The following is a 24,491-nucleotide window of genomic DNA, read 5'->3' on the forward strand; positions in this document are numbered from 1 at the left end:
CAATTAAGATTCTAAGCCTCTTCTCGACTGTGATAACAGACAGGAAATGAAAAAGTATATATGATAATTAGACCTGATGTCCAGCAACTTTTTGTCAAACCTAGATTCTGGTGTGATAATTATCACAAAGGATGTACCAAGCTGACTAATCTCCCAAGTAGTTAAACAGACATGTAACTCAGGCTAAGCAACTACTTTGAATTTTTTCTACACTTACATACCACCTAACAGTTCTGATTGAACACAATGCTATCCATTCCAAGACAGTATGGCTACAGGCCACAGCTCTCAGACCTCCTTCTTGTAGACCACTACTGTTGGATGCCGCATCTGTCAGTATGGAAATACACACTAAAACTTTGAAAATAAAATTTGATTACATTTCCTTTAAAGGGATACTTCAACATTTTGGCAAATTCGTCCATTGCCATAATTCCTATAGTCTTAGTAATAGGTTTGTTACCTTCAGTTGTCGGTGCAAGCTGTTTTTTAGATCGCTGTTGCCGAGTTCGGACCTGCTGTGCCACCTCAATATAAGCAGACGGTATTCTGGCTTTCCCTCATCAAACTCATCAAATACACAATCCAACAACTCCAAAACACTTTCGTGGACAAGTTGTGACCTTTACATTCACCAGATTTTAGCGTCGCAGTTCATCGTAAAAACTTGGGCTCGATTTTGAGTGCAGGGAACTACAAACGGTCTTGTAGTGTAACATAATTAATGACGTGTCCAAGACGCCCCACGACCACAATTCAACAAGACTAGCATGTCAGAATTTCTCTTGCATCGTCATCTAGTTTGGCACCCTGACCTGACAGGGTGCCAAGATAAACAACCCCAAAAAATTGTGTAGTCTGAGCAAGCCTTAAAGCTGTGCGATTACTGTCCGATCCAGCCACAAATTTTGAGTCCAACGACTCACTTTGAAGTCAGGCCAACTTTCAGTCGGATTAGGCGTTGTTTCTCATGCTGTGTATAGGGAAGTAAAACGGCTGACTACAGCCCGAAGAGCTGCTCCCAACTGGTCAGTAGGGTTTTTGAATTGTTTGATATTTTGGTCGTACGACTCCAGACACTCCCACGGTCAGAGCAGAAGCGTGAGCAGAATAAACAACTTTGGGGGATTTTTCCCTTTGTAAACTGTCAGACAAAGTTCAAAATTACCATTACAACAGCTGGAATTAGAGATGGGTGATACCAATGTTTTTTAATTTCATACGATACCGATACTTTTTGATATAATTTTATCAATACTGATACCGATACTTTCGAAGAAAACAAAATATTGGACTTGCAAACTTTCAAAAGTTACACATTTCAGGCAGTTAAAAAGGCATATGCAGGTCATTCAGAAATTAATTTAGGAAGAAACTTCAATTCAATCAAAATGTTTAAGCAGGTAAAAAAATAAAAAAAAGTATAATCATAGCACAAACTTGCATATAGAATTAAAATATCCACAACATAACCAGTTTCTTTTCTTTTTTAAAATTCAGATAGAAGGGCTATATTACCCATCTATACCCACTAATTTGAAACAAAAATGTAAGAAATACAAGTCATCAAAGATTTTCATAGAAATATTCATGTTTCTACAATTTGGTCTTTATACATTTTATGGCATTGGCATGTGGTCTTAGTATTTTTTTATGTTTTCTTACAATTTTGAAATTTACTTAGGGATCACATTGAGTGAGAAAGACAGCCAGGATCACATCACAGACTATAAAATGAATTCATATGCGAGCTAGTGGAGTTGCTGAAATCTGTGTTACTCATTAATGATGACATAATAATGTCCTCAAAGTCACATGGTATGTCAGGATCGACATGTCTGATTGGTCCGTAAAGCCATGTGACATGGACAAGCAGGTAAGGCATGTTTGACTGGTCTCCAAATTCACGTGACACGGACTGGCAGTAAAGCCAAAACAGTCTGGAAGAGGGAGGCACTCGGCAGAGAAGCAGTGGTGAGACATATTGTATAGTACTCATTTGGTATCGATACTTTGCTAAAGGGATTGATACCAAAAGAGTACTTGGTAAATATTGATATATCGATACTTTAGTATCGATACTCCCACCACTAGCTGGAATGACTCTCTGATGACCCCACAGCCATGCTATGATAAAGGAAACAAACAAGCAGGAAATATTCTTAACTGTGGACCTGAAGCTGACACGGATGGTGATGCTGTTCATAGGTATGGGTTAGAGAGAGAGAGAGAGCATATGACTGGAAACACTTCATCCTCAGTGTGTGAGACTTTTTAAAAAGGAAACTCTGGATTTTTGTCACAATCCATTCCGACTTCACTCATACACCGTGAACACTCAGGTCGGGCACGACCATTGGACTGTATAGTGTGAGCACATAAACCATGCGTGATGGCCATGTGCCATAAGCGATTCAGACGCATAGTATAAGCTGACATTCTGCCACAACTGGCGTATGGTTGGCTTGCAATCGCACAGTGTATTTCCAGCTGTAGTTACATTAGCATGCTATGTTTGCTAAATCATACACAGTTTACTACATGGCTAGTGTAGATACATTGGCTTTAGCTAAAGCTAACAAAGTTAGGGAAATGGTTTTTACTGGAAAATTACATCACTTCCATCCTGGTAGATGTGACACCTCATAGTAGTGGTCTGCAAGAGGTGCTCTAAACCATTTACTGTACTTGTTTACATCTGGGTAGAGCAGGAAAAGCAGGCACATTAATCAGAGCTTTATAATGATTGTTATTATTCATCTTTTTATAGGCACCTTTCATAGTAATTAATGGCCACAGCTCCAGCTGGTGGTGGGTAATGGTGGATTTAAGCTAGGCAATTGCCTGGAGTTTGTGTTCCTGTAACTTCACCCTAATACACAGGAAAGAACATAAGTCCCCTTAGAAAATAAGCACAGGAAGACAGCACAGTGGTGCTGTGGTTAAGACTGCTGTTAAAAGTATGAAGGTTCAGGGTTCAAGCCCAGCTGACTACCTGTGTGGGTCTGGAATGATCTGGCTTTCTCCAGTTGGATCAAAAGAAGTATTTTCAACCACTATAAGAAAATGGAAAGGACACAAACCCCTAAAAACCAAGCACCACTAAACAGCACTGTGGTGCTCTGGATAAGACTGCTGATTTATGGTGTGAAGGTTCAGTGTCTGAATGAGAGAAGGCAAGGGGAGAGTAAGCTGGGAGAGACTGCAGCAGAGTAGACAGATAGGGACAGCAACAGGAGAGGAAAAGAAGCAGAGTGGGGAGAGTGGGTGGGAAAAAGGATAGAGAAGGTCCCCCATTACTCAGAACTTTAGCTTTATTTTAGATGAAGTACCTTCACATTTTATTAGTTAGTTAACCATGTGCTTCTTTTTGTAAGAGGGGCATAGCTCACACCCAAGGTTATACCAAGCCATACCAATCTGCATGTGGCTTTATTCCAAAATATGCAATGCATTATGCCTGCCTGCCACAGGGTAATTTGGCTTTATTTTTGTACAACTGAAGGAGACAGAGTCCATATTAAAGTCAATGATCCTGATGTCAAGTCAAATATAAAAACACAGGTGCTCAAACAGTGAGTACTACCTGTTCTAAGGTATTTTCATTTCATTTGGATTGAAGTGTCTCAGAAGAATGAGCCAAGTTTAATCAAAGAACACACAGTGATGATGTGCAGGCTGCACTAGGACTGAGGCAGACGCTGTGTATGCCACACGTAATGAGGGGGGGAGAACCTGTCTATGCTGGATGGGAATGTGCTCAATCTTAACCTTAAGTGTATAATCACAGGGTTTGCTTGAATGTAACCTCACATTTAGATGTTTTCCTGTCTGCTGCTGATAAACACCGTTTGCTCACACATGAGTAACGATGCCTTGCACCTCTCCGTACGCCTCTCTGCTGAAACATTGACTAAGGAGTGACAGGCCCTTCTGCAATAACCATTTCCTTTATATATTTATCACACCAGGGAGGAAGGAAAGACAGTATGGTTTCCTAAGGTGTTACCAGATTGAAAAGAGGATTGTAAAATTAAACTGTCAAAGAAGCCCTGAGAGATCATGCATCCACACCTTTATTTTGTTCTGTTTTCAAATAATACAAAGAAAATTTTAGTTCCTTGCTCAAAATTCAAATCATTTTACTTGATCTCAGGTCAACAAGGCTGTTTTTTATTTCCTTGCTAGGTTGATGGCATTTTATTTCCTTTTGTTTAACCTTTATTCAATCAAATACACTCATTAACTGTAGAGAAATGCATGTCAGGTACAATTAAATTTAATATGGCTGCAATCCACTCCAAAAAAAAAAAAAAAATCAGAGTGCAACAAAGGCGTTTGGACAGAAAGAAGGAGGCTGGGGCGGAGGAGGAAAAGTTTTGCTAGCAGCAGAAAGAAGTTGTAGTTAGATGGATCAGCTTGTTCAATATAATAACTGGGACAGTTAGCATTAAACATTAGGGCCTATTTCTGCAGTGCTGGCAGCTCTGGCTCACAACCTCAGTTTAAAAAAAAAACCTCCCAGCTTTAATAGTTGCTAAATTATGAAAGTTGCTTTTCTTGGTAGCACCCCCTCCAATCAGGAGTGACTTAATACAAGTTAAAAATAATTTATTTTCATGTTTGTAAATGTGAAATGTCTTCATCAAATAGACTCCAATGTGATGTCTAAATGAACTTTAAGGGGTGAAGGATGAAGGAGTAGGATAAGATGAGCAGAAGATTTCTGCGGAGCTTGACCCAGACACTGATGAAAGGACTTGGGGGCGGCGATGAAGGGATGTAGGATGACACAGAGAAGCTGGACATGCACACTGTGAGATGTAATGGAGGTGGCTGGGGTGGAGAGGGGTTGCTGTGGTTCCATTCAAACAACAGACTGACTGTGGAGGAGAGGAGAACAGATTTTAAAATACAACTGCAGCAGGATGATTGGATCTAGAGGTACCGTGGCAGAAAGGTATTGGATCAGAACTTTAGTGAGTAGAAGCCCATAACAGCTGACTGTAGACCAGGAAAACAAAGAGAGAAAGGGAGACTCGTGAATGAATGATTAATGGATGAATAGAAATGAAGCAGTCATCCTGCTTGAACTTACACTAAGCTTCATCATAATCTGATCCTTACAAGAAGGACTGATACCAAGAACATTGTGACAATTAGTAAAAATGTGTAACCATCACAGTAATCGCTATTATTCCATCATAATTATTGTCCCCATTACATTAGAGAACAAGTAACAACTGTGTATTTACTTACATTTATTTAAAAACCAAATGAAACAGAAACTATTTTAAACGCAAATAGTAGAATTTCATAATGCTGTAGACCAGGGGTGTCAAACTCAATCACAACAGGGGCCGGACTCTGGATTCAGGACAAACCTGAGGGCCTAAAAGGGTCACCTTTTTAACCATAAACTGTCAACCTCATTTCACCAGTAATGAAATTCATATATACATATAGATAAATAATCTAAGCACTGATGATAAATGATCTTGACATTTAAAAAGTTAAAAAGATAAGTTTAAAGGCTCACAATCTGAGAAAAGTAAATTTATTAGTTCAAAAAGGTCAAAACATGAAATTGAAAAATAAGGTTTTTTAATGGCAAATAAATCATGAGTTTAAGAGGTCAAAAAATGATTCAAACTTTTAAATTGAGAGTCTAAAAGGTCAAACTATGGGATTATGAAGTCAAAGTTTGGAGTCGAAAATATGAGGTAAAATACAAAATAATTGGTTAAAAGGTCAAAATATCACTTAAAAATTAGAATTATGAATCTTAAAGCTCAAAATATTATATGAGAAGTCAAAATTATGAGTTGAAATGCTCAAAGTATGAAATTAAAAATCAGAATCCTAAGTTTGAGTCCTAATTGTGAGATGCTAAATTACTGATGAACCAGTTATAACAGAAATATTAGATCATCTTGGGGGCCGGATTTAACTATTCCACGGGCCGGATTTGGCCCCGGGCCTTGAGTTTGACACCTGTGCTGTAGACAGTGTCTTCCATTCACATGGCAATCTTATTATAAAAGAAAGATGGTATACACACCTTCCCGTCATCTATTACAAAACTGAATTCACTTGGAAGCAGCTCTGTCATATAACAGAACTTTTAAAATAAAAATGTTGTTAAATAGCTGTTTGCAATCATCCTGCTGGCTTCTTTGACCACATGTGTTAGCAGTATACAGAAGCTTACTTAATGTCCACAGAGGACGGCATCACTTTGCTGGTCAACAGAGCTCATATCATATCCAGCTTGGGATTTCACAGTAAACCTGTTGTTTAAATCTTTGTCATGATGATGCAGATTGGTAAGTTGACATTGAAGTACATTTGTCTTCACACAAACTGAAAAAAAAAACTACAAAAGGAGGGGACAAAACAGAAAATGTGCTGACTGTATGCAGACTAACAAAGGGGAATTCCATATTCCAATTTTGACAATTCAATATGTTCCCCCTTCTAAATTCTTTTCCTGGTTGTTTTCCCAGCACTGAGTTGGATGTTTTTTTCACTGTACATTAAACTGAGTTCTGGGGAAATGTAACACATGTTTGCTGTAATGTGTACCTTTGACGATAGAAGACCTTGAGAGAAAGGAGATAAGAGGACTGAAATACCTGGATGTAAGAGCGTGAGGGCACATTAATCTGCAGGCATGAAGCTGCTGCTTCTTCTGGTTCTCTGTGGAGGGGCAGGTACAGTAAGCTGGGCTCACAGACACTAAAAAGACCTCATGATTGGGCATGGATACCTGCAGAACTACATTTTTATACTTAAAATGATTGATTCCAAATCACTGTTAATGATTTTCATAATGTCATGTTTTTTATTCCATTGTTTAACAACTACAGTTGCCCTAAAGGAGGATGACAGGATAGTTGGAGGATATGAATGTCCAAAAAACTCTGTGCCCCACCAAGTGTCTCTTTTTACGGGATACAACTACTGTGGTGGGATCCTTCTGTCTGAAGAGTGGGTGCTCTCTGCTGCACACTGCAAACCCAAGTAAGAAACACAGTTACTAACCTCTTTTTACAGGATGGAAAACTTTAAATTAAGAATTTGTAGTCAATATCATGTTTGATTTTCCCACCAGGAGAACCAGAAAAAGTACAGAGTAACTTGAAAGGTTTCTTCTCCCAGGTCAGACATAGAAATTCGACTGGGTGAGCATGACATCTGGGAGCTTGAGGGGACAGAACAGTTTATCATGTCTGCCAAGTTTATCCGACACCCTGACTACAGCTCTGGCACAATGGACAATGATATCATGCTGATCAAGCTGAGTCAACCTGCCACCCTGAACAGCTACGTCAAACCGGCTACACTTCCTTCAAAGTGTGCCAGTGATGGAACAATTTGCCAGGTTTCTGGATGGGGGAATATTCGTCCCAGTGATGAGGGCTGTGAGTACTGCAGACTGAAGAAGCGGTCTTTTTCACACCATGATTGTTCACCCAAATTCATATTTGTTATTGTCTTATTCAGCAAGGTATCCTCATAAGCTGCAGTGCCTGGCGGTCCCTCTCCTGAGTGACGACACATGCTTCAACTCCTATCCTTTCCAAATCACAGAGAATATGATCTGTGCTGGCTACCTGGAGGGAGGAAAGGACTCCTGTCAGGTAATACAGACAAGGTTGGCTGCAGCATTAAAAATAGTTCCTGCAATTGAAGATAACCTCATCTTTTTATGATCAGGGCGACTCTGGGGGCCCACTGATTTGTGATGGCGAGATCCAGGGAGTTGTGTCCTGGGGGAAGGGGTGCGCTCAGAGGAACAAGCCTGGGGTGTACGCTAAAGTGTGCAACTACGTCTCCTGGATCAAGGAAACCATGGCATCTGGTTGAGATGGAAGAGATCAAACAGCTCATATTCAATCTGGTAGCAAGAGAGAGAGAATAAACATGATAGTGATCTGTGTGTACAGTGTGGTTTGTATATGTGTGAGATTCCAGGGAAGATGTTTCTAATTTTTGGATAACAATTTGAGAAATTTGGACAAAAGTTTAAAGAAAAATCAGGGAAAAGTTTCCAAAAAATTGGATGAAACTCCCAAAAATTTCCAGTGGAAGTTTCAACATTTTAGAGGAAAGTTTCATAAATTTTGACAAAAAAATTCAAACTTCTCCAGAAATTTTTTAAAATTAAAATCTCAAAATTTTCCACCAGCAGCTAAAACAAAAATAATTGAATTTTTAAAAATCATTTATGAACGCTTCAAAGATTTTTCCACTGATGTTTCAGATGTTTTTAAGTGTCAAAAATTTCCAGAAAAGTGTTTGTGAATTGTTGCCTGAAACCTTAAAGATTTTTGATAGAAAATATCTATATTTTTAATTAATTCCTGACAAAAGTTTTTTAAATTTTAATGAAAGATAAAGAAAATTTTTAACCAAGTTTCAAAATTTTTAATTTGGGAAAAAATTTCAAAGAGAAACAGATTTAATTTTTTTTTTTTTTTTTTTTTTTTTTGCTAATTTTAGCTAAAAGTATCAAAAAAATTGTGTTTAAGTTTCCAAAAAATTGGGGTCAACACTTCAAAGATTTAAAATATTTTTTGATGAAAATTTTAAATATCCTACACAATGTTTTCAAGAATTTTTGTTTAAAATATTTTTTAAAAGTGATTGACAATTAAAGCAATAGAAAATGTTGAAAAAGTTATTGGATTCAAAGTCCCAAAAAATTAAAAGAAAGAGTGCTAGAAACAACAAAAAAGGTTGATCATATTAAAAAAAATGTTTTCTCCAAGTTCTTAAAAATGTATTCAAAAAATAGCAACCAAAGTTTAAAATTTCTCCTGAACCCTTAAGGGACATAGGCTGACAAAAATAAAAAATAAAGGTTTCTGCTGCGCATGTAAAACTTTGTTGTGTTCACTGGAATCTATTTTATGAGCATGAGAAGATTTTGCACAAGCAACAGAAATTATTATTTTTTTCCCTGCTTATGTTCCCTTAGGGGCTCCTTAAAAGTCCTAAGGAGAGTTTCAAATTTTTAAACAAAAGCTTTAAAAGATAGAACAAAATATTTGAAAATCTTTGATGAAATATAAGTACAAGCTATTCAGTTTGAGAGCCAGTAAACCAGGAAAAAATTCTGCTTTTCTTTAAAAAAAGATAATACTGACAGTGCTTTCTCTGCATTGAGGGCATATTGATGTACAAAGAATACAACTTAAGAAGGTGTTTTAACACAACTCATGCTAATGTTGATATCACTTGGCTCAGATTTTGGGCGGACCTCATGTTAAAAACAAAGGCAGGGCACTCTTTTTCAGGCATGCTGAGAACAGGAGAGAGCTAGATCAACATCACTGCTAATGGCATGGATTTTAGGCAAAAAGAAAAGGACATTTAAAGTGCAAAGACTGTCAAGGATTGTATGCTGGGGTCTATCAAGGAGGTAAGGATAAGAAAATCCAGAACAGTTTGTTGGATAAACTGAAGCTTTAAAAATCATTACATGTTTGTCGTAAAATATCTCTCAGGCCCCTATGGGTTTGTTTCTCAGGCCCACACACCAAACTAACTCAACAGCTCCGCCCTAAGCTGTTGGAAGTAGAAAAAATGTCTAATTTTTAAAGTTTGGCTACAAAAATGAAATTTCCTTATTTTCTTGTTTTGACCTATTTCTTTTTGCATCTTTCATAACACTTGGCAGCAACAGACTTTTACCAGTCTGAAAGATTTGGGGCTTTTGGGAAAACATTTGGGACTTTCGCCCTGTAAGCCACTCCCTGGCTTCACGTATAGAGTTTTTAAAAATACTATTATCATTATATTCTCTTTTTTTTGGATGACTACTCACAAAATAGAAAACGCTGTGTCAAGAGAAACACAGCACACACATCCCACACAGACAGTAGAAGCTTGAAGATGCTATAGCTCAACACACAGCTTTTAAATCACTGCAAACTGCAGACGGGTGTTTTGTTTCGTGTCTTATTAATGTGCATTCTCAGTGACATAATTTGTAGCTTTGTTTAGTCTGCTTATAAATCAAAGTGTCAAGGATCTAACTCAATAATGTGTTGTAAATCTAATTGCTGCCTTGTATCTTAGTAAAAGATCTGACTCAGGATGACTTTGCCATGAATGTGCAGATGAGTTTTATGCTCAAATATGCCTGTGTAGATGGCAGAGCAGCAGAGGAACAAACCTGACATTTACAGTCAGCAAACAGTGAATAAGGTGGACAGAAACACTGCAACACTGCTCTCTGTGGGCTGACAGTGTAAATGTTGCACACTTTGGCTCCAATCCAGGATTACTGATTGTAGAGCACAACTGCACAATGACAGCATGTTATCATATAACTCTTTAAGACGACAGTCATTGAAACTATCCCAGACAGCAGGTCCATGGTGGTGATTGTAAGTTTGCTCTGTTAACCAGTGAAAAGCACATTGGGAATACAGTCAGGAAAGGCATTAGGTGCACATGTGAATTAAACAATCCCAAATAGATCTGAGTAGATTTTAGCCGACTGGGTGGGGCACAGAGCAGAGGAGTGAGTCACCCAGTTTTTTCTTGACCACCGAATAAAGACTCAACGTGGTTTCTGGGGACTCATACAATAAATAGCTTTCATTGCTACTAAGCTTTGCATGCTGCGTGTTCTCTCCTTCTCTTTTTTTTTCAATGCTCTCCAACCTTGGAGAGGATGTTGATCCTGGCAGCACAGCTGTCCGTGTTTTGAATCTAACAGAAAAATCCGCAAACCATGTTTACGAGGAGAAGTTATGGCAGCTTGGTAGGAGGTTCCTCCTCCTTCTGGAGCATCTTTTACAAAGCAAGGTCTTGATGTGGCCACAGTCGTTCCCATCTGTGATTCCAATGATAAGCCTGAGACATGTCAGGAGGCAGAATTGATTCATTTCCTCATCTGATGAGTGCATATAAAGCTTTTTTTTAGAGCCCAAGCTGAGATACCACATAGGGAAAATTGCATGCCTTCATTGCCGTGATATCATGTGGGTGGGTGGGGCAGGCATCTAACAGGTGGTTGACCCTGCAAATCATGTATGATTTTTTTTTTTTTTACAGATTTGTTTCTGGTCTTTTTGTACCATTATCATGTGTGAGGATAATGGATAAAGTGCAAAACAAGGTTTAGAGATTGGAGAATGACATGCAGGAAATAAGCCAAAGGTCAGAAAGGACCTGAATCTCTGGCATGACCACAGGCTGGGCCACTTGGGGGGTTGGTTCTGGGCCGCATGTGGTCCCTGGGCTACTAATTGAATAGACCTGCGCTAGACCATCTGCATCCTGAAATGCATGTATGCCTGCTGATTTTCATCTTACAGTCCCTGTAAAGTGTCAGAACTTCTACTGTTGCTTAAAATTTAGATCTAAACTTAAAAGTGACGTCCTGGCTTGTGCAACAAAACCTCTTTTTTTCATATATATATATATGTTTTTAATTTTGAAATAAGGTTGTATTTATGCTGTCTCATCCAACCACACAGGGTTTGAGTTGATGGAATAATATGATTTCAGACGATTGGAATAAAGCTATAAAGGGCTTGTAAAGATACGAAATGTAGACGTATTGCATTGAAATATCTATTTCAGTTTACAAAGTGACCATTCCTTTGTTATATATTTTTAATTGAGGTCTCATAGTATATCAAGTATTTTCTAAAGTTTTCAAAGGCAGAGAAATACTTAATTTTTGTACTTGTGACGGGACATGTCATGTCAAGGTTGCTGCTATCAAACTTAACCTCTGTAACATCGGACTCCTCACTGTCTGCATTTTCTGAGTTAAGACTGGTACTGCTCAGCACTTCTCAGCCCACATCCACTGCCTCTTCTCATTACTTCTCTTTGTTTTAAATTTAGGACTCAACAAAAAAGGTACTTTATAAGGTGTATTTACTAAACAGAAAACCAATGCTCTGTTTTCATTCATAAATTTCTCATAATAATGGTGAAATGCACTCAAAAGTGAACTTCCATATTTGCACTGCAAGCAGCAAAATGGAGACGGTATAATGGTTGGTCATCACTTGGGGACACCTGCAGACATGTTTAAGTAGCAACCATAGCACCAAACGTTAATGTACTGAAGTAAGAGAATGTAATAGAAGATGAAACCTCATCAGCTGTAAATGCACCCTCAGACGGGTAGCTCAGTTATGGTGGAAAAGCAAATCCCCTGCAGCGCTGGGCTGCCGTGTCAAACCAAGTAAAGCCAAACGGCTCAATGTAATGGAAAAGCCCTGGTCTGTAGTTGTCGTATTGTTATTGTTTTGGTCAAGAGGCACTTGGAGGTGGAACTTTACATACTGTGTGTTTAATATAAATAAAATTAACAGTCCTTGGATAGAAAATCAGGCTATTTCATAACCTGCTAAAATGGTCACAGGAGCTTTAAACTGATGGCAGGTTAATAATCTGGTATCTATAGAGTTATACATGATGAGCTACTCAAACAGAAATGAGCCTTTACAGGATTTAAGTGTATCAACAGTGCAGCATTTTGTGGCACATTAATGTAACAAACAGATCCCACATAGAAGGCCAACATATAATGATATATCCTTTAAGTCAAGCCAGCTCCCTGTCTCTAAACACATGGACTGGCACAGCCTCCGTACATGACATCAGCTGCCGGTGGCTTCTATTCCGGTTCAACATGAAGCATGTTGACGGCTCGGCCAGCTCTTGTGGCTAAGGGTGGGGACCCTCATGAGCGGTCAACAAATTTCCCTGTAAAGAAAGTCTCCAGGGATGTAATCATGGTTAGGATGGGACAGTGGCAGCAGCAATGCCGTGAATTGCGAGAGGCAGCTTTAATCCTCTGAAGTCAGGAATAAATAGGCTTACACAAAGGAAAGATTTCCTTTTATTGTCTAACACCAGCTTTGAATCTTCTTCTTAAAAACAGACCTCCATTTCCCTCCTTGTTCTCAGTACTTGTTGAGCACATTGTTTTCTCCTTTTACATGTAGTCCCACACGGCAGCCAGCAGAGGGCGGCGTCGAGCTTGTGCTGGATTTGATGTTTTTGATCAGCCCCTCTTTGTCTCCGCGGTTAAGTGATTGATGAGCTTTACATCATGCTTGACATACGCATAGTTTCTGGCTTTATATGCTCAATACCACTTAAGTTTTAAAAAGTTTTGCACTATGTTGAGAAATTAAGAAGCTACCGATATCTCTGCAAAAGGGTAAGGTGAAAAACAGCCTACACTGTTTTATGAGTCGAGGTTGATGCCAATTCTGAACGAAAAAGGCTGAAAGTGGCAAGTTTTACGCTCAAAGGTAATTTATAGCATAAATAGCATTTTAAGATATGGTTGGCTACATCACTGATGACCTAAACAATGGAACTGTAGAGAAATAGATACGCGAAGGGGGGTCACCAAATGAACAGGTCCCCACCATGACTATACAAGGGTCATGTAAAGTTTGTGTGTGTCGGGGGGCTCCATGAGCTCTGGTCGGAGGTCACTTTATCTCCAAGGTAAGAAAAAAACAACAGTGCTCATCGCTAACAGGATCTCTTCCTCCGACTGGGACCACCGCCTCCTGACGCACGAGCTGAGTCAGCGCGCGCGCGCGCAATTCTCAACGTATAAAAACGCGCACGTGGCTTCAGCCTGTCTTCAACCTGGAGTTTATAAAGCCAACTAACTTCACTCCAAGTCACCAGAAAGGGGAGACACAGAGTGGATGTAGCGCAAAATTAAAGGAAAGGGAACATAAAAACAGGTAGGACAAAAAAGAAACATTTTATCTCTTGTATTTTTGTTTTCTATTGATAAGTTGTTGATAAATTATTTGTTAAGTCGCGAAAACGTGTTATGACGCAGCACTGGGCAATATATTTAATGTTTGAGATTTATTATTGTATTTTCAAATAGGATAAGACAATATTGCCTGTATTAATAAAGGTTATCTTGATATTTATCTTTAAAAAAAAAAGCTATGCCTAATGGTCAGTAAAACTGTTGGACAGTAATATCATTGTTGAACTCTAGACTATCCATTTGAAATATTTGATCTTATTTAAATATTTTTATTTCATTTATCTTACTTTATTGAATAAAAATTTAAATGTAATTTTTTTTAGTTTTCCCTTACTTGTTGACATTGTGCGGCTATGTAAAATTTGGCCCATTTGGATTAGATTTAGGACTAACTTTGTTTGTGTTATTTCTCAAGAAATGTTATGATTTTTCTCTACATTTTCCTAGCTTTATTATAACGTTTATGCTTTATTTGCTTTGTGACAACAGGGTGTCTTCTTTGTTTTATCTCCACCTATAAAGTATAATTTTATAAATTGTAATGTTGCATTTTAAGATTTTTGAAAGCATTGGTTATGTTAAGTAAACAATAATAATTAGATGAACTAAGTGTGAGTAGTGTTGTTTTAGCATTTTAACTGTGTCATGTGTGATTGGACATTCCTGTCTTGTTACATAACATTTCATACACTTAAAAGCTTTTTCACGGCTTGTTTCTGTACTTTAAAGTTAACGTGAAAAAATCAATTCAATTAGTAATTTCCCAATCATGCTGAGTTTCTTTGCACATTTTAGTATGATATGACCAATAAGAATCCATCGTACTCACTACATTACTAACATGTGTTGTCTTTGTATTTCTCAGAAATCCAAAAACAAAATGGAGCTGAAACCTTTATTAAAAAAGCTGCTCACTATACTCCGTGCTGTCTTCACCTTCCTCTTCGCTCTGGTGGTCCTGGCGGTAATGATTTGGGCCTATGTGGCAGGTTACCAGCTGGTCACCTCCCCTTATGGAATCATCTCCTTTGGCTTTTATGGACTGCTGCTCGCACTTCACGTACTCGTCCAGAGCTTCTTTGCCTTCATCGAGCACCGGCGGATGAAAGCTCGCACAGACGAGGTCTCCTTCACCAAAACTATTGGCTTTACTATCTCGGCGTTCCAGGAGGATCCCATCTATCTGAGAGAGTGTCTAAACTCCATCAGGGCCCTCAAGTATCCTCCCGAGCTGCTGCGCATCATCATGGTGATCGATGGAAATTCGGATGACGACAGGTACATGATGGACATGTTCAGAGAGGTGTTTGCTGACCAGGACCCAGGCTTTTTTGTGTGGGAGAACAACTACCACACATGGGACCCTGCTCAAGCCCAGCAGGGAGTACAAACTGGTTCAGTAGTTGGTCCTGGGGGGGAACCTGATTATATAATCATAGATGACCCTCAGAGAAAAGAAGTAGAGCATCTGATCAAGACGAAAAGGTGTGTGTGCATCATGCAGAAATGGGGCGGCAAGCGTGAAGTGATGTACACAGCTTTTAAAGCACTCGGGGACTCAGTGGACTACATACAGGTATCTAGGTTTCTTTTACACTTCATATTTTGGGTGCATGTTACCATTCAATCTAATTTTACACAAGAAAATGAATTATTTTATGACATATCTCCTTCTAATTTCACAGGTGTGTGACTCAGACACTAAGCTGGACTCTATGGCCACAATGGAGCTGGTCAAAGTGTTGGAGAGCAACCAGAAGTATGGTGCTGTGGGGGGAGATGTGATGATCCTAAACCAGAAGGACTCTTACATCAGCTTCATGAGCAGCCTCAGGTACTGGATGGCTTTCAACATTGAGAGAGCCTGCCAGTCCTTCTTCAATTGTGTGTCCTGCATCAGCGGCCCTCTGGGTGAGAAAAACAAACCCTTGTGTTTAGTTTGGTGATGATTTTCTAGCAGTGATAGTCATTGTTTGATAAACTTATGTTGGCTTTGTGTTTATGGTTTGTTTCAGGCCTCTACAGGAATGACCTCCTCCAGCAGTTTCTGGAGTCTTGGTACAATCAGAAGTTTTTGGGGACTCACTGCACGTTTGGGGATGACAGACATCTTACCAACCGCATGCTTAGCATGGGCTATGCCACAAAGTAAGACGCTATTAATAGTCTTCCCAATTTCAGCATTTCAGACTTTAATAAAAGCAAAAATCAGATGATATTGATACCCACAGCAATGGATGTCCCAGACACTCAATACTGGATGAAATCTTGTTTTTTATATCAAAAGGTGTAGACACAGTCCTGCACACTGTAAAACTTTACCTATAGACCCTGGCTTTTATTTACTTCGGTCTGTAAGTGGGGTTCAATCCACCAGTGATATATGCATATTTTCAATTTGTGCATCCCCTGCTGGAAATGCCACAAATAAGAAAATAGATACAACTAGAGCTGTCAAATTTTTTCATTAACTTTGATTAATCACCTGGGTGGAAAAAATACAATTTAAAATGTATGCTGCAAATCTTTGTCATCACACAACCTGCTAAAATAGCTTTGTAACTTTGATTGGAACACGGAAAAATTTCTCTACCCTTTATTTTTTTAATTTTATGGATAAAATCCATATTCTACGGATAAATCCCATCCTGGATTGACTCGTAAGTGGACAATCTGTCCTCTGTCCTTCTCCTGTTTCAAAAGTGAATAGAAAGTTAAGACATGACCTTTCTAATACTGTTATTACTACTATTATTATTAAATCTACCAGTATTGCAATCTTTCTCAGATTATCACCATATGTGATTAATTGCAATTAATTAAAAAAAAAGCCTATAATTAATAAGATTCATCTTTTTAATCCACTTACAGCTCTAAATAAAACACAAATTATAGCAACAAAGTTATAATGTTTGGAGGTGGAATAGTTGGCGCATTCATTAAAGGAAAGTGCAACTTTTTGCAGTGGAAACACATTTAGCAAATAAAAAGTGACATCTAATAAGCTCATGTTAGCCACCAAGGCTGAGACCGGGACTCTTCCAAGAGCAAAAGTTGTTCAAAACTCTCAATTTCCAATGATAAAATCCTTCTTTTTGTTTTGATCTCTCTCTGATTCTTCCAGATTATAGGCTATTGATGATAATGCAGCGTAGCGATAAGCCCTCACCGCCTATTGACTTCTAATACAAACATGCACTCACATTTTCTTATGCAGAAGTTTTAAAGATTTTTTAAACTTATTTCAACACATTTGAATGGAAACCCCACTAATGAATTTACCCTGACTTTATTTGGGACATGAGTAAATGCAAGCCAGACCTTTAATGATTTTCAGACTAAACTTGTGCACAATGAAAACAAGAAAGACTTAAATTGTAAAATTGCATGGATATGGATGACAATTTATATTACATTGCCAATTTGCTTTTTATGACCGTTAACCAGCCTGCAGCATGGCTGTCACTGTATTCTGTCTTTCTTGGATGGATGTTGAAGTTTAAGTTTAATTTTTATGTCTTGCTGCTTTCATCCCTGTTTGTGATCTATAAACAATTTTATGCAGGCAGAATTTATACCTGCCCCTGTTTCTGAAAAAACATGCAACACCAGGCTCGTATGAGGGACCTTAAACATAAATGGGATTTCATTTGAAAGTTCAAGACAGTTGTACAAATGCAAAAATATTTGTAAAATTTAAACAGTGTAGAGATGAATGCTTGCTATTTTTGATGGATTTATTCCCTTTAGCAACATTCTTATTTTAAATATCTTTAGATACATACTTTTTAGATTTAGCACTCTTTGATACTATCAATAATTAAAGCAACAAAGGCTGTATCACTTCAAAACAAATTATATCCAAAAGCATGAAAGTACCAGTGATTTTTGACAGGTTTCATTTTTGAATTTTGGATTTTGGAATTTCCCCTTATGGGACTTATAAAGGAATATCTTATCTTAATTATTAACAGAAATGTTCATGTTGTGCTATTAATTCTAATACTTAGACATATAAATTTGACTTTTGTAGACACATTACTACCCACACTGACTACAGTAGATCGAGGAAATATTTTAGTTGACGTTAGGGTACTCTGAATTTTAGTCCTTAATTGGGCTATGTTCAGGATGTATTTTGGAGCCATAAAAGTAACAGAGAGAACATAATAAGAACAGGCTACTATACACTAAAATCAGTGACTCTGTCAAATGAGATGGGTGACCTTGAGAGTGCTCATAAAACAAAAAAACTTGCTAAGACTGTTCTAGAAGGGGCATTTCTCCGTATACAGCCCCCTGTGAACGGGGTCTCGTTTTAAACCATAACACTGTTCTTTTCCAGCGCAAGTGTAAGCCCATTCAGTGCTTCTGTTTCAAAGAGCCGTTGCAATGGAAAATGCTTCATCCTGTAAAAGTATTAACAGGTGTCTAAGATTGCTTTCACATTTGCATTGTTTAGTATGGACTATCTGACTTTTCTGTTTGATCCGAACCTAAATGAAAGGTAGAAATCTCACCGAACCATGGTCTGGACCAAACAGCCGGACCTTGTTCCGATCAAATGAGGTAAACATGGTCCAGACCAAACCAATGGAAGGTCTGGTTCATACTCAGTGTGAAAGTGTTTTTTGAAAGGTTCATACCTTAGTGTCAGTGATGAAAAACTAAGGCATGGGAACCAGGAAAAGGGAATCCAACACCAAATCAAAATGAGCAGAGAAGCACATGGACAGAAAAGGACACCAAATGTCTTATTGACCTTTGTTCTGATGAGGTTATTAGGGGCCAACTCGAAAATACACAGAAAATAATGGAAACGTTTTAACTGTTTTCAGTTGTAACTGAAAAAAACTAATACTGGCATTTTAAGTTTTATGAACTTTCTTTGTTTCTTTGAATTTTATATGTTCAAAGAGGATTGTTTGCATTTTTATTTGGAAAATTCATGTAAAAAAATACTGTGTAACGTGTATTTGTGGAGAGCCTTCACTAGTGCAACAACATCTTAATTTTTGGGGGCAATAGGTAATGGTGACAGAATGGTTCATTTACTGGCTTCCTTTTACATTTATCTAGGGCCGATAGTGGTATGACTCTACTTATCATCATTGTGCAACAAAGTGATATCAAACAGCTATCTTGTGGGTGTGTCTGTGCTGACTTGCTGAAAATTTCAAGGCTCTTCTTTCTTTCTTGTCTTTTTTTTATTTAATAGATACACGGCCCGCTCTAAGTGCTACACAGAGACGCCTGCTCAGTTTCTGCGCTGGCTCAACCAGCAGACCCGTTGGACTAAGTCTTACTTCCGCGAGTGGCTCTACAACGCCATGTGGTGGCACAAGCATCACCTCTGGATGACCTACGAGTCCATCGTCTCAGGTATTTTTCCCTTCTTTGTTACCGCCACCATCATCCAGCTGTTCTGGACTGGCACGCTGTGGGACATCCTGTGGATTCTGTGCTGCATCCAGCTGATCGGGCTGGTGAAAGCGGCCTACGCCTGCATTCTGCGACGGGACTTTGTGATGGTGTTCATGTCCCTGTATTCAGCTTTGTACATGACCAGTCTGCTGCCAGCTAAGTATTTCGCTATTCTCACCATGAACAAAAGCAGCTGGGGGACATCGGGCAGACGTAAGATTGTGGGGAATTACATGCCTCTCCTTCCTCTGTCAGTGTGGGCGGCCATTTTGTTAAGTGGGATGGGTTACACAATCTATGAAGAGAGTCAGATGAACTGGTCAACTGAGGCAAAGAGAGAAGAGATAAAGTTTCTTGTCTTTGGCTGTGTGGCATATGCTTTCTACTGGCTGTTTATGATGTGCCTGTACTGGGTGTGGTTTCGAGGGGCAATAAGAGTACGTACTAAAAGTTACACTCTGAATGTGTAGGTCCAAATGTTCCACTAATGAAGGAAGATAATTTTTTTAAATCCTCCATATATGTTATTTTATTTATTTTGTCTCATTTTATACTTACTATAGGAGGGGATTTTCATATAGCTGCTATAAACATATAAGAAAAAAATGAAAAGGAACAGAGCACTTTTAAAAAACATGACAGAAATTCAGTGGAATATGCAAGGACAAGTGTTGGGAAATTGCATCATATGGAGATGTTGTTGCACATTGGAATGAAAAAGTACTGAAGAGGTCCGGCACCTCTCAGGTATCTCTTTGTCAGATTTTTATGGCACAGATGACCTTCCATCAGATATTTATTTATGATATCTAAAGACCTGAAAGTGCTGTTCAGATTTATTATATATGTATTTAAGGGTGACGGTGATGGATCTTGTGTTAGGTGTATGTAATTATTAACTGTTTTGTGCTTTACTGTGTCAGTTTAGTGACCATTACTTCACCACTGTTCTTTTTGCACTGGATCCTGGATGGCACTTTCTGCAGCTCTGCAGACCTACTTGAATATTCAGAAATGGCAGTTTTATTGCTGCACATTGGAAAAATTGTACAAATGAAACAAAGAAACCATACCTCTATGAGAAAAATGAACAATCATGATGATGCCGTGGCTAAAGACCAAAATATGATGTCACTTACTGCAGCCTGAAACACTGGTGACGGAGGCTTCTTTACATTTTGTATTTTATCTATTTGCTGTATACCTGTACTCTGTTGAATGGGTGTACTGTGCAGGATGCACTTTGTTAAACTTGATGTGACAGAGGAGAATGGACAGAAATATGTTAGTTTTTATATATATATGTTATCAGCAATACTGATGTTGTGGAAACTGGAAGTTGTGTAAATGTGAAAAAATATGGTTTTGGGAACTTGTATACTAGAGAAAAAATAAAGTATTTTTCTTATGCACAATGTCCTGTTTTCCATGGATAAAATTTGTATCATTACCAGCTAATGAAACTCAGTATGGTTGCCTGATTCGTGCTTCTCTTCAACCCCCCTTGATATGATTAATTACTAATATCAGTCCTCTACGTTTCATTATCTTAGCTGCTAACACTAACAATGAAACATTCAGTCCTCTATCCAACAAAGCTAGCACTGCTTATTCTTCACACATTGTTCCCTTCATTACTGACAGTAAAGCCATTTCCAAGAATAATTTAAAAAATTCAGGATACATTGTTCATATTCATTGTTGTTGCTCTCAAAGTTAGAACAAGATGGGAGCTTTGGGAGCTGGGCTCCCCTGAAAAAAGGCATGAACCCCCCCTTAAAGCCTCAAATGAGATATTTGCTCGTATAAGTTTCCTGACATACAGTGGTGTGAAAAAGTATTTGCCCCCTATCTGATTCCTGAGTTTTTTGCTGATTTATCACACTTAAATGTTTCAGATCATCAAACCAATTTTTATATTTCACAAAGACAACCCAAGTAAATAGAAAATGCAGTGTTTGAAAGATTATTTAATGTTTTTAGGGGGGAAAAACATTCAAACCTCTCTGGCGCTGTGTAAAAAAGTAATTGCCCCCTGTGTTAAATTATGAGTTAACTGTGATTAACCACAATTTTTGGAAAGCTGAGTTCAGTTTCACTGGCCACACCCAGGCCTAATTACCGCCAGATTTGTTAAATCAAAATATCACTTAAATAGAAACTGTCGGACAAAATGAAGTAGGCTGCAAGATCTCAAAAAGAAACGCATCATGCCACGAGCCAAAGAAATTCAAGAACAAATGAAAAAACAGAGTGATTGGAATCTATCAGTCTGGAAAAGGTTACAAGCCATTTCCAAGGCTTTGGGACTCCAGCAAACCACAGTCAGAGCCGTTATCCACAAATGGAGAAAACAAGGAACAGTGGTTAACCTTCCAAGGAGTGGTTGGCCAACCAAAATCACCCTGAGAGTGCAACCACCACTCATCAGGAGGTCACAAAAGAACCTAGAACGACATCCGAAGACCTGTAGGCCTCACTGGCCTCAGTTAAGGTCAGAGTTCATGACTCAACCATAAGAAAGACACTGGGCAAAAATGGCACCCATGGGAGAGTTCCAAGACCAAAACCACGGCTAACCAAAAAGAGCACAAAGGCTCGTTTCACATTTTCCAAGAAACATCTTGATGATCCCCAAGACTTTTGGAGAAATATTCTGTGGACTGACCAGACAAAAGTTGAACTTTTTGGAAGGTTTGAGTCCCGTTACAATTGGCATGAAAATAACACAGCATTTGATAAAAAAACATCATGCCAACAGTCAAACATGGTGGTGGCAGTGTGATGGTCTGGGGCTGCTTTGCTGCTTCAGGACCTGGACCACTTGGTGTGATTGATGGAACAATGAATTCTGCTGTCTACCAGAAAATCCTGAAGGCGAACGCCCGGCCATCAGTATGTGCCCTTAAGCTCATCGCTCTTGGGTTATGCAGCAGGACAACGACCCGAAATACACCTGCAAGTCCACCTCTTAATGGCTCAAGAAAAACTAAATAAAGGTTTTGGAGTGGCCCAGTCAGGGTCCAGACTTAAATCCAACTGAGATGCTGTGGTTTAACCTTAATCATGCTTCAAACCCTCCAATATGGCTGAGTTAAAGTAAATCTGTGAAGAAGAGTGGGTCAAAATTCCTCCACAGTGATGAGAAACACTCATCACCCATTACCACAAACACTTGATTTCAGTTATTGCTGCCAAGTATTGGCACAACAAGTTATTTGGTTCAGGGGGCAATTACTTTTTCACACAGGGCCAGATAGGTTTGGATCCCCCCCCCTCAGGAAGAACTCAGGAATCAGAAAGGGGGCAAATACTTTTTCAGACCACTGTATAAAACCAAAAGTATACATATCTCAATGTTGTTTGTTTACTTGTTTACCACATAATAAATGAACATTTTTGACCATCTGTCTCTGCAAATCAACAAAATTCTGCATCTGTTCCTGCTGTGGACATTCATGCGTGGAAGTGCTGCACTGAAATAAGGCCCAGAGTTACATTGGTACCTGAACTTATCAGTGAATTGGTGTTTTTCCTCTAGGATTTTGTACATATAGCAACATGTGTCCTGTGATTTTTTTTGTTTTTTTCTGCTTAGATTTGCAGGTTACTGATGGTAGTGACTTCCTGCTGCTGAATGATTATTAACTCTAATGAGGATCACGCTAGGCTTGTAAATGTACGTGTGGTAAATGTGAGTTAGAGGTCTGTGGTGAATAGCAGAAAATTGGACTTCCAAAGCCAAAGAATAATTCAAACACTGCATAGAACATTATCCCGTTCTCTGGGTAGCATAACAGGTTTCTCAAAACTGAGATACTAGAATATTCTGGTTTTTGATAACATTTACATGCACAAACACCAACTGGGATACTCAAGTCCATGTAAACACAGTCATTATTTGCATTTCCAAGAAACGTTTAAAATGTTTATGATGGATTTGTGACATGAACAGTTATGAATTTATCATATTCATTTTCCTTCCACTGTGTGTTTCCCCGCTTTCAGTATCTCCCTCTTCTCTCTTTCTATATCTCCTCTCTTTCTGAATCTCAGTCTTTTCAATTACTGCATCTCTCTTTTTTATTTCTGCATCTATCTTTTCAATTTTTTCCAATTCAATTTTCAATTTCTAATTAAGAAAATAGCAGAAAAAAGTAAACACTTATGAATTATTTCAGTTATGTTCATTTATCACTTAAAAAAAACAAACCAAATATTTACAGGGAGTATGGGTCAAACATAAAAATGGTGATAGTTAGGTTGATGCCTCCCATTTGCTTCAGAAGCAGAGCTTTGAAGCACAGCTAAAGAGGCTGAGGCCTTTAGCCTCTGAGCAAACAGCTACAACATGCCAGCCAGCCAGTCCTGTCATTGACACCCCTAAATAACTCTTACGTTGTGCTCATACCAGACATCAATGATCGCCTATCTGTTTATCTGAACACGCATATATGAGGAGTTTATTAGCTTAACCTTTTTCTAACTTGTGTGGACAACTTGCTCACTCGTGTGTCAAAAAGCGTGTATGGGAACACCCAAAAGACACGAGAGGGGAAGGGCTTCCTTCTTCAACATTTTGCATTTTTTTTTTTTTTTTTTTTTATTTCTGTGCTGAAAGAACTGGCATGTTGTGTTGTATAGCTCGGGGTAGCCACGGACAGACTCCACAAGCTTCTCCTCCATCTTTTGATTGAATGACCCCCCGGCCCCTGCTGGTCCTTGGGAGATCCTCCGGTGATGTATGTAAAATATGTCACTGCAGAATCTCCATGCTGATGGCCAATGTGGCACAAGTGGTTCGCTTGAGCTCAGAATTTTCAACTCTCGCATAAGTGAATGAAGTGAATTGGAATAAACACAAATTACTTGCTCCATTCCCAAGTTCACAGCTATTAGTGCCACATCTACTTGCGTCTACTTGCAGCTTTATATGGACTTTACATGTAATTAACTTGTGCTAATGATTTTACTCACATCTGGTGTGAACACAACATTAGCTTTATTTCTATCAAAACAGATTAGTTTTTTTTAAATAGTGTTTAGTGTTGAGGAACTAGCTAAACAGCTCTAAATCATGATTTTAAACCTGGCTATGAACATATTTATATTTGCTGTAAAATAGGTGTTTTAACATGGGTGTTAACAGGGATGTCTTTAAGAGTCAACCTTGGACACTTGAGGAATTGCACTCTTTTACACTTCCACACTGGCTTCATTTTGTTAACACTGACGACTGACTCTGGGGGATTGACAAAATTCTGCAGTTTAAAGGTCTTTGCTA

The 24,491-nt window shown here is 38.6% G+C and overlaps 2 protein-coding genes across 2 annotated transcripts; both read left to right on the forward strand.

The window, feature by feature from the left end:
• Window positions 1-6,664: 6,664 nt before the first annotated feature.
• On the forward strand, window positions 6,665-7,869 carry LOC121513553 (trypsin-like). Its single transcript, XM_041793363.1, has 5 exons — window positions 6,665-6,713; window positions 6,870-7,023; window positions 7,162-7,424; window positions 7,507-7,643; window positions 7,720-7,869. The coding sequence occupies exons 1-5, from the start codon at window positions 6,674-6,676 to the stop codon at window positions 7,867-7,869; spliced, it is 744 nt and encodes a 247-aa protein (XP_041649297.1). The 5' UTR covers window positions 6,665-6,673.
• A 5,823-nt stretch (window positions 7,870-13,692) lies between these two features.
• Window positions 13,693-20,556, forward strand: has1 (hyaluronan synthase 1). The gene is made up of 5 exons (XM_041793352.1): window positions 13,693-13,745; window positions 14,649-15,359; window positions 15,469-15,694; window positions 15,799-15,931; window positions 19,002-20,556. The coding sequence occupies exons 2-5, from the start codon at window positions 14,664-14,666 to the stop codon at window positions 19,675-19,677; spliced, it is 1,731 nt and encodes a 576-aa protein (XP_041649286.1). The 5' UTR covers window positions 13,693-13,745; window positions 14,649-14,663; the 3' UTR covers window positions 19,678-20,556.
• The last annotated feature ends 3,935 nt before the right edge of the window (window positions 20,557-24,491 follow it).

The sequence above is a fragment of the Cheilinus undulatus genome, linkage group 8 (assembly GCF_018320785.1).
Source record: "Cheilinus undulatus linkage group 8, ASM1832078v1, whole genome shotgun sequence".
Classification (NCBI taxonomy): Eukaryota; Metazoa; Chordata; class Actinopteri; order Labriformes; family Labridae; genus Cheilinus; species Cheilinus undulatus.

What these genes read in the sequence shown, in the direction of transcription:
- LOC121513553 (XM_041793363.1), top strand. Translation starts at nt 6,674, where the DNA reads ATGAAGCTGCTGCTTCTTCTGGTTCTCTGTGGAGGGGCAG. An exon ending in GGTTCTCTGTGGAGGGGCAG is followed by an intron (nt 6,714 to 6,869) that starts GTACAGTAAGCT and finishes TAACAACTACAG; the next exon opens with TTGCCCTAAAGGAGGATGAC. An exon ending in GAGGAAAGGACTCCTGTCAG is followed by an intron (nt 7,644 to 7,719) that starts GTAATACAGACA and finishes TTTTATGATCAG; the next exon opens with GGCGACTCTGGGGGCCCACT.
- has1 (XM_041793352.1), top strand. Translation starts at nt 14,664, where the DNA reads ATGGAGCTGAAACCTTTATTAAAAAAGCTGCTCACTATACTCCGTGCT. An exon ending in ACTCAGTGGACTACATACAG is followed by an intron (nt 15,360 to 15,468) that starts GTATCTAGGTTT and finishes CTAATTTCACAG; the next exon opens with GTGTGTGACTCAGACACTAA. An exon ending in CTGCATCAGCGGCCCTCTGG is followed by an intron (nt 15,695 to 15,798) that starts GTGAGAAAAACA and finishes GGTTTGTTTCAG; the next exon opens with GCCTCTACAGGAATGACCTC.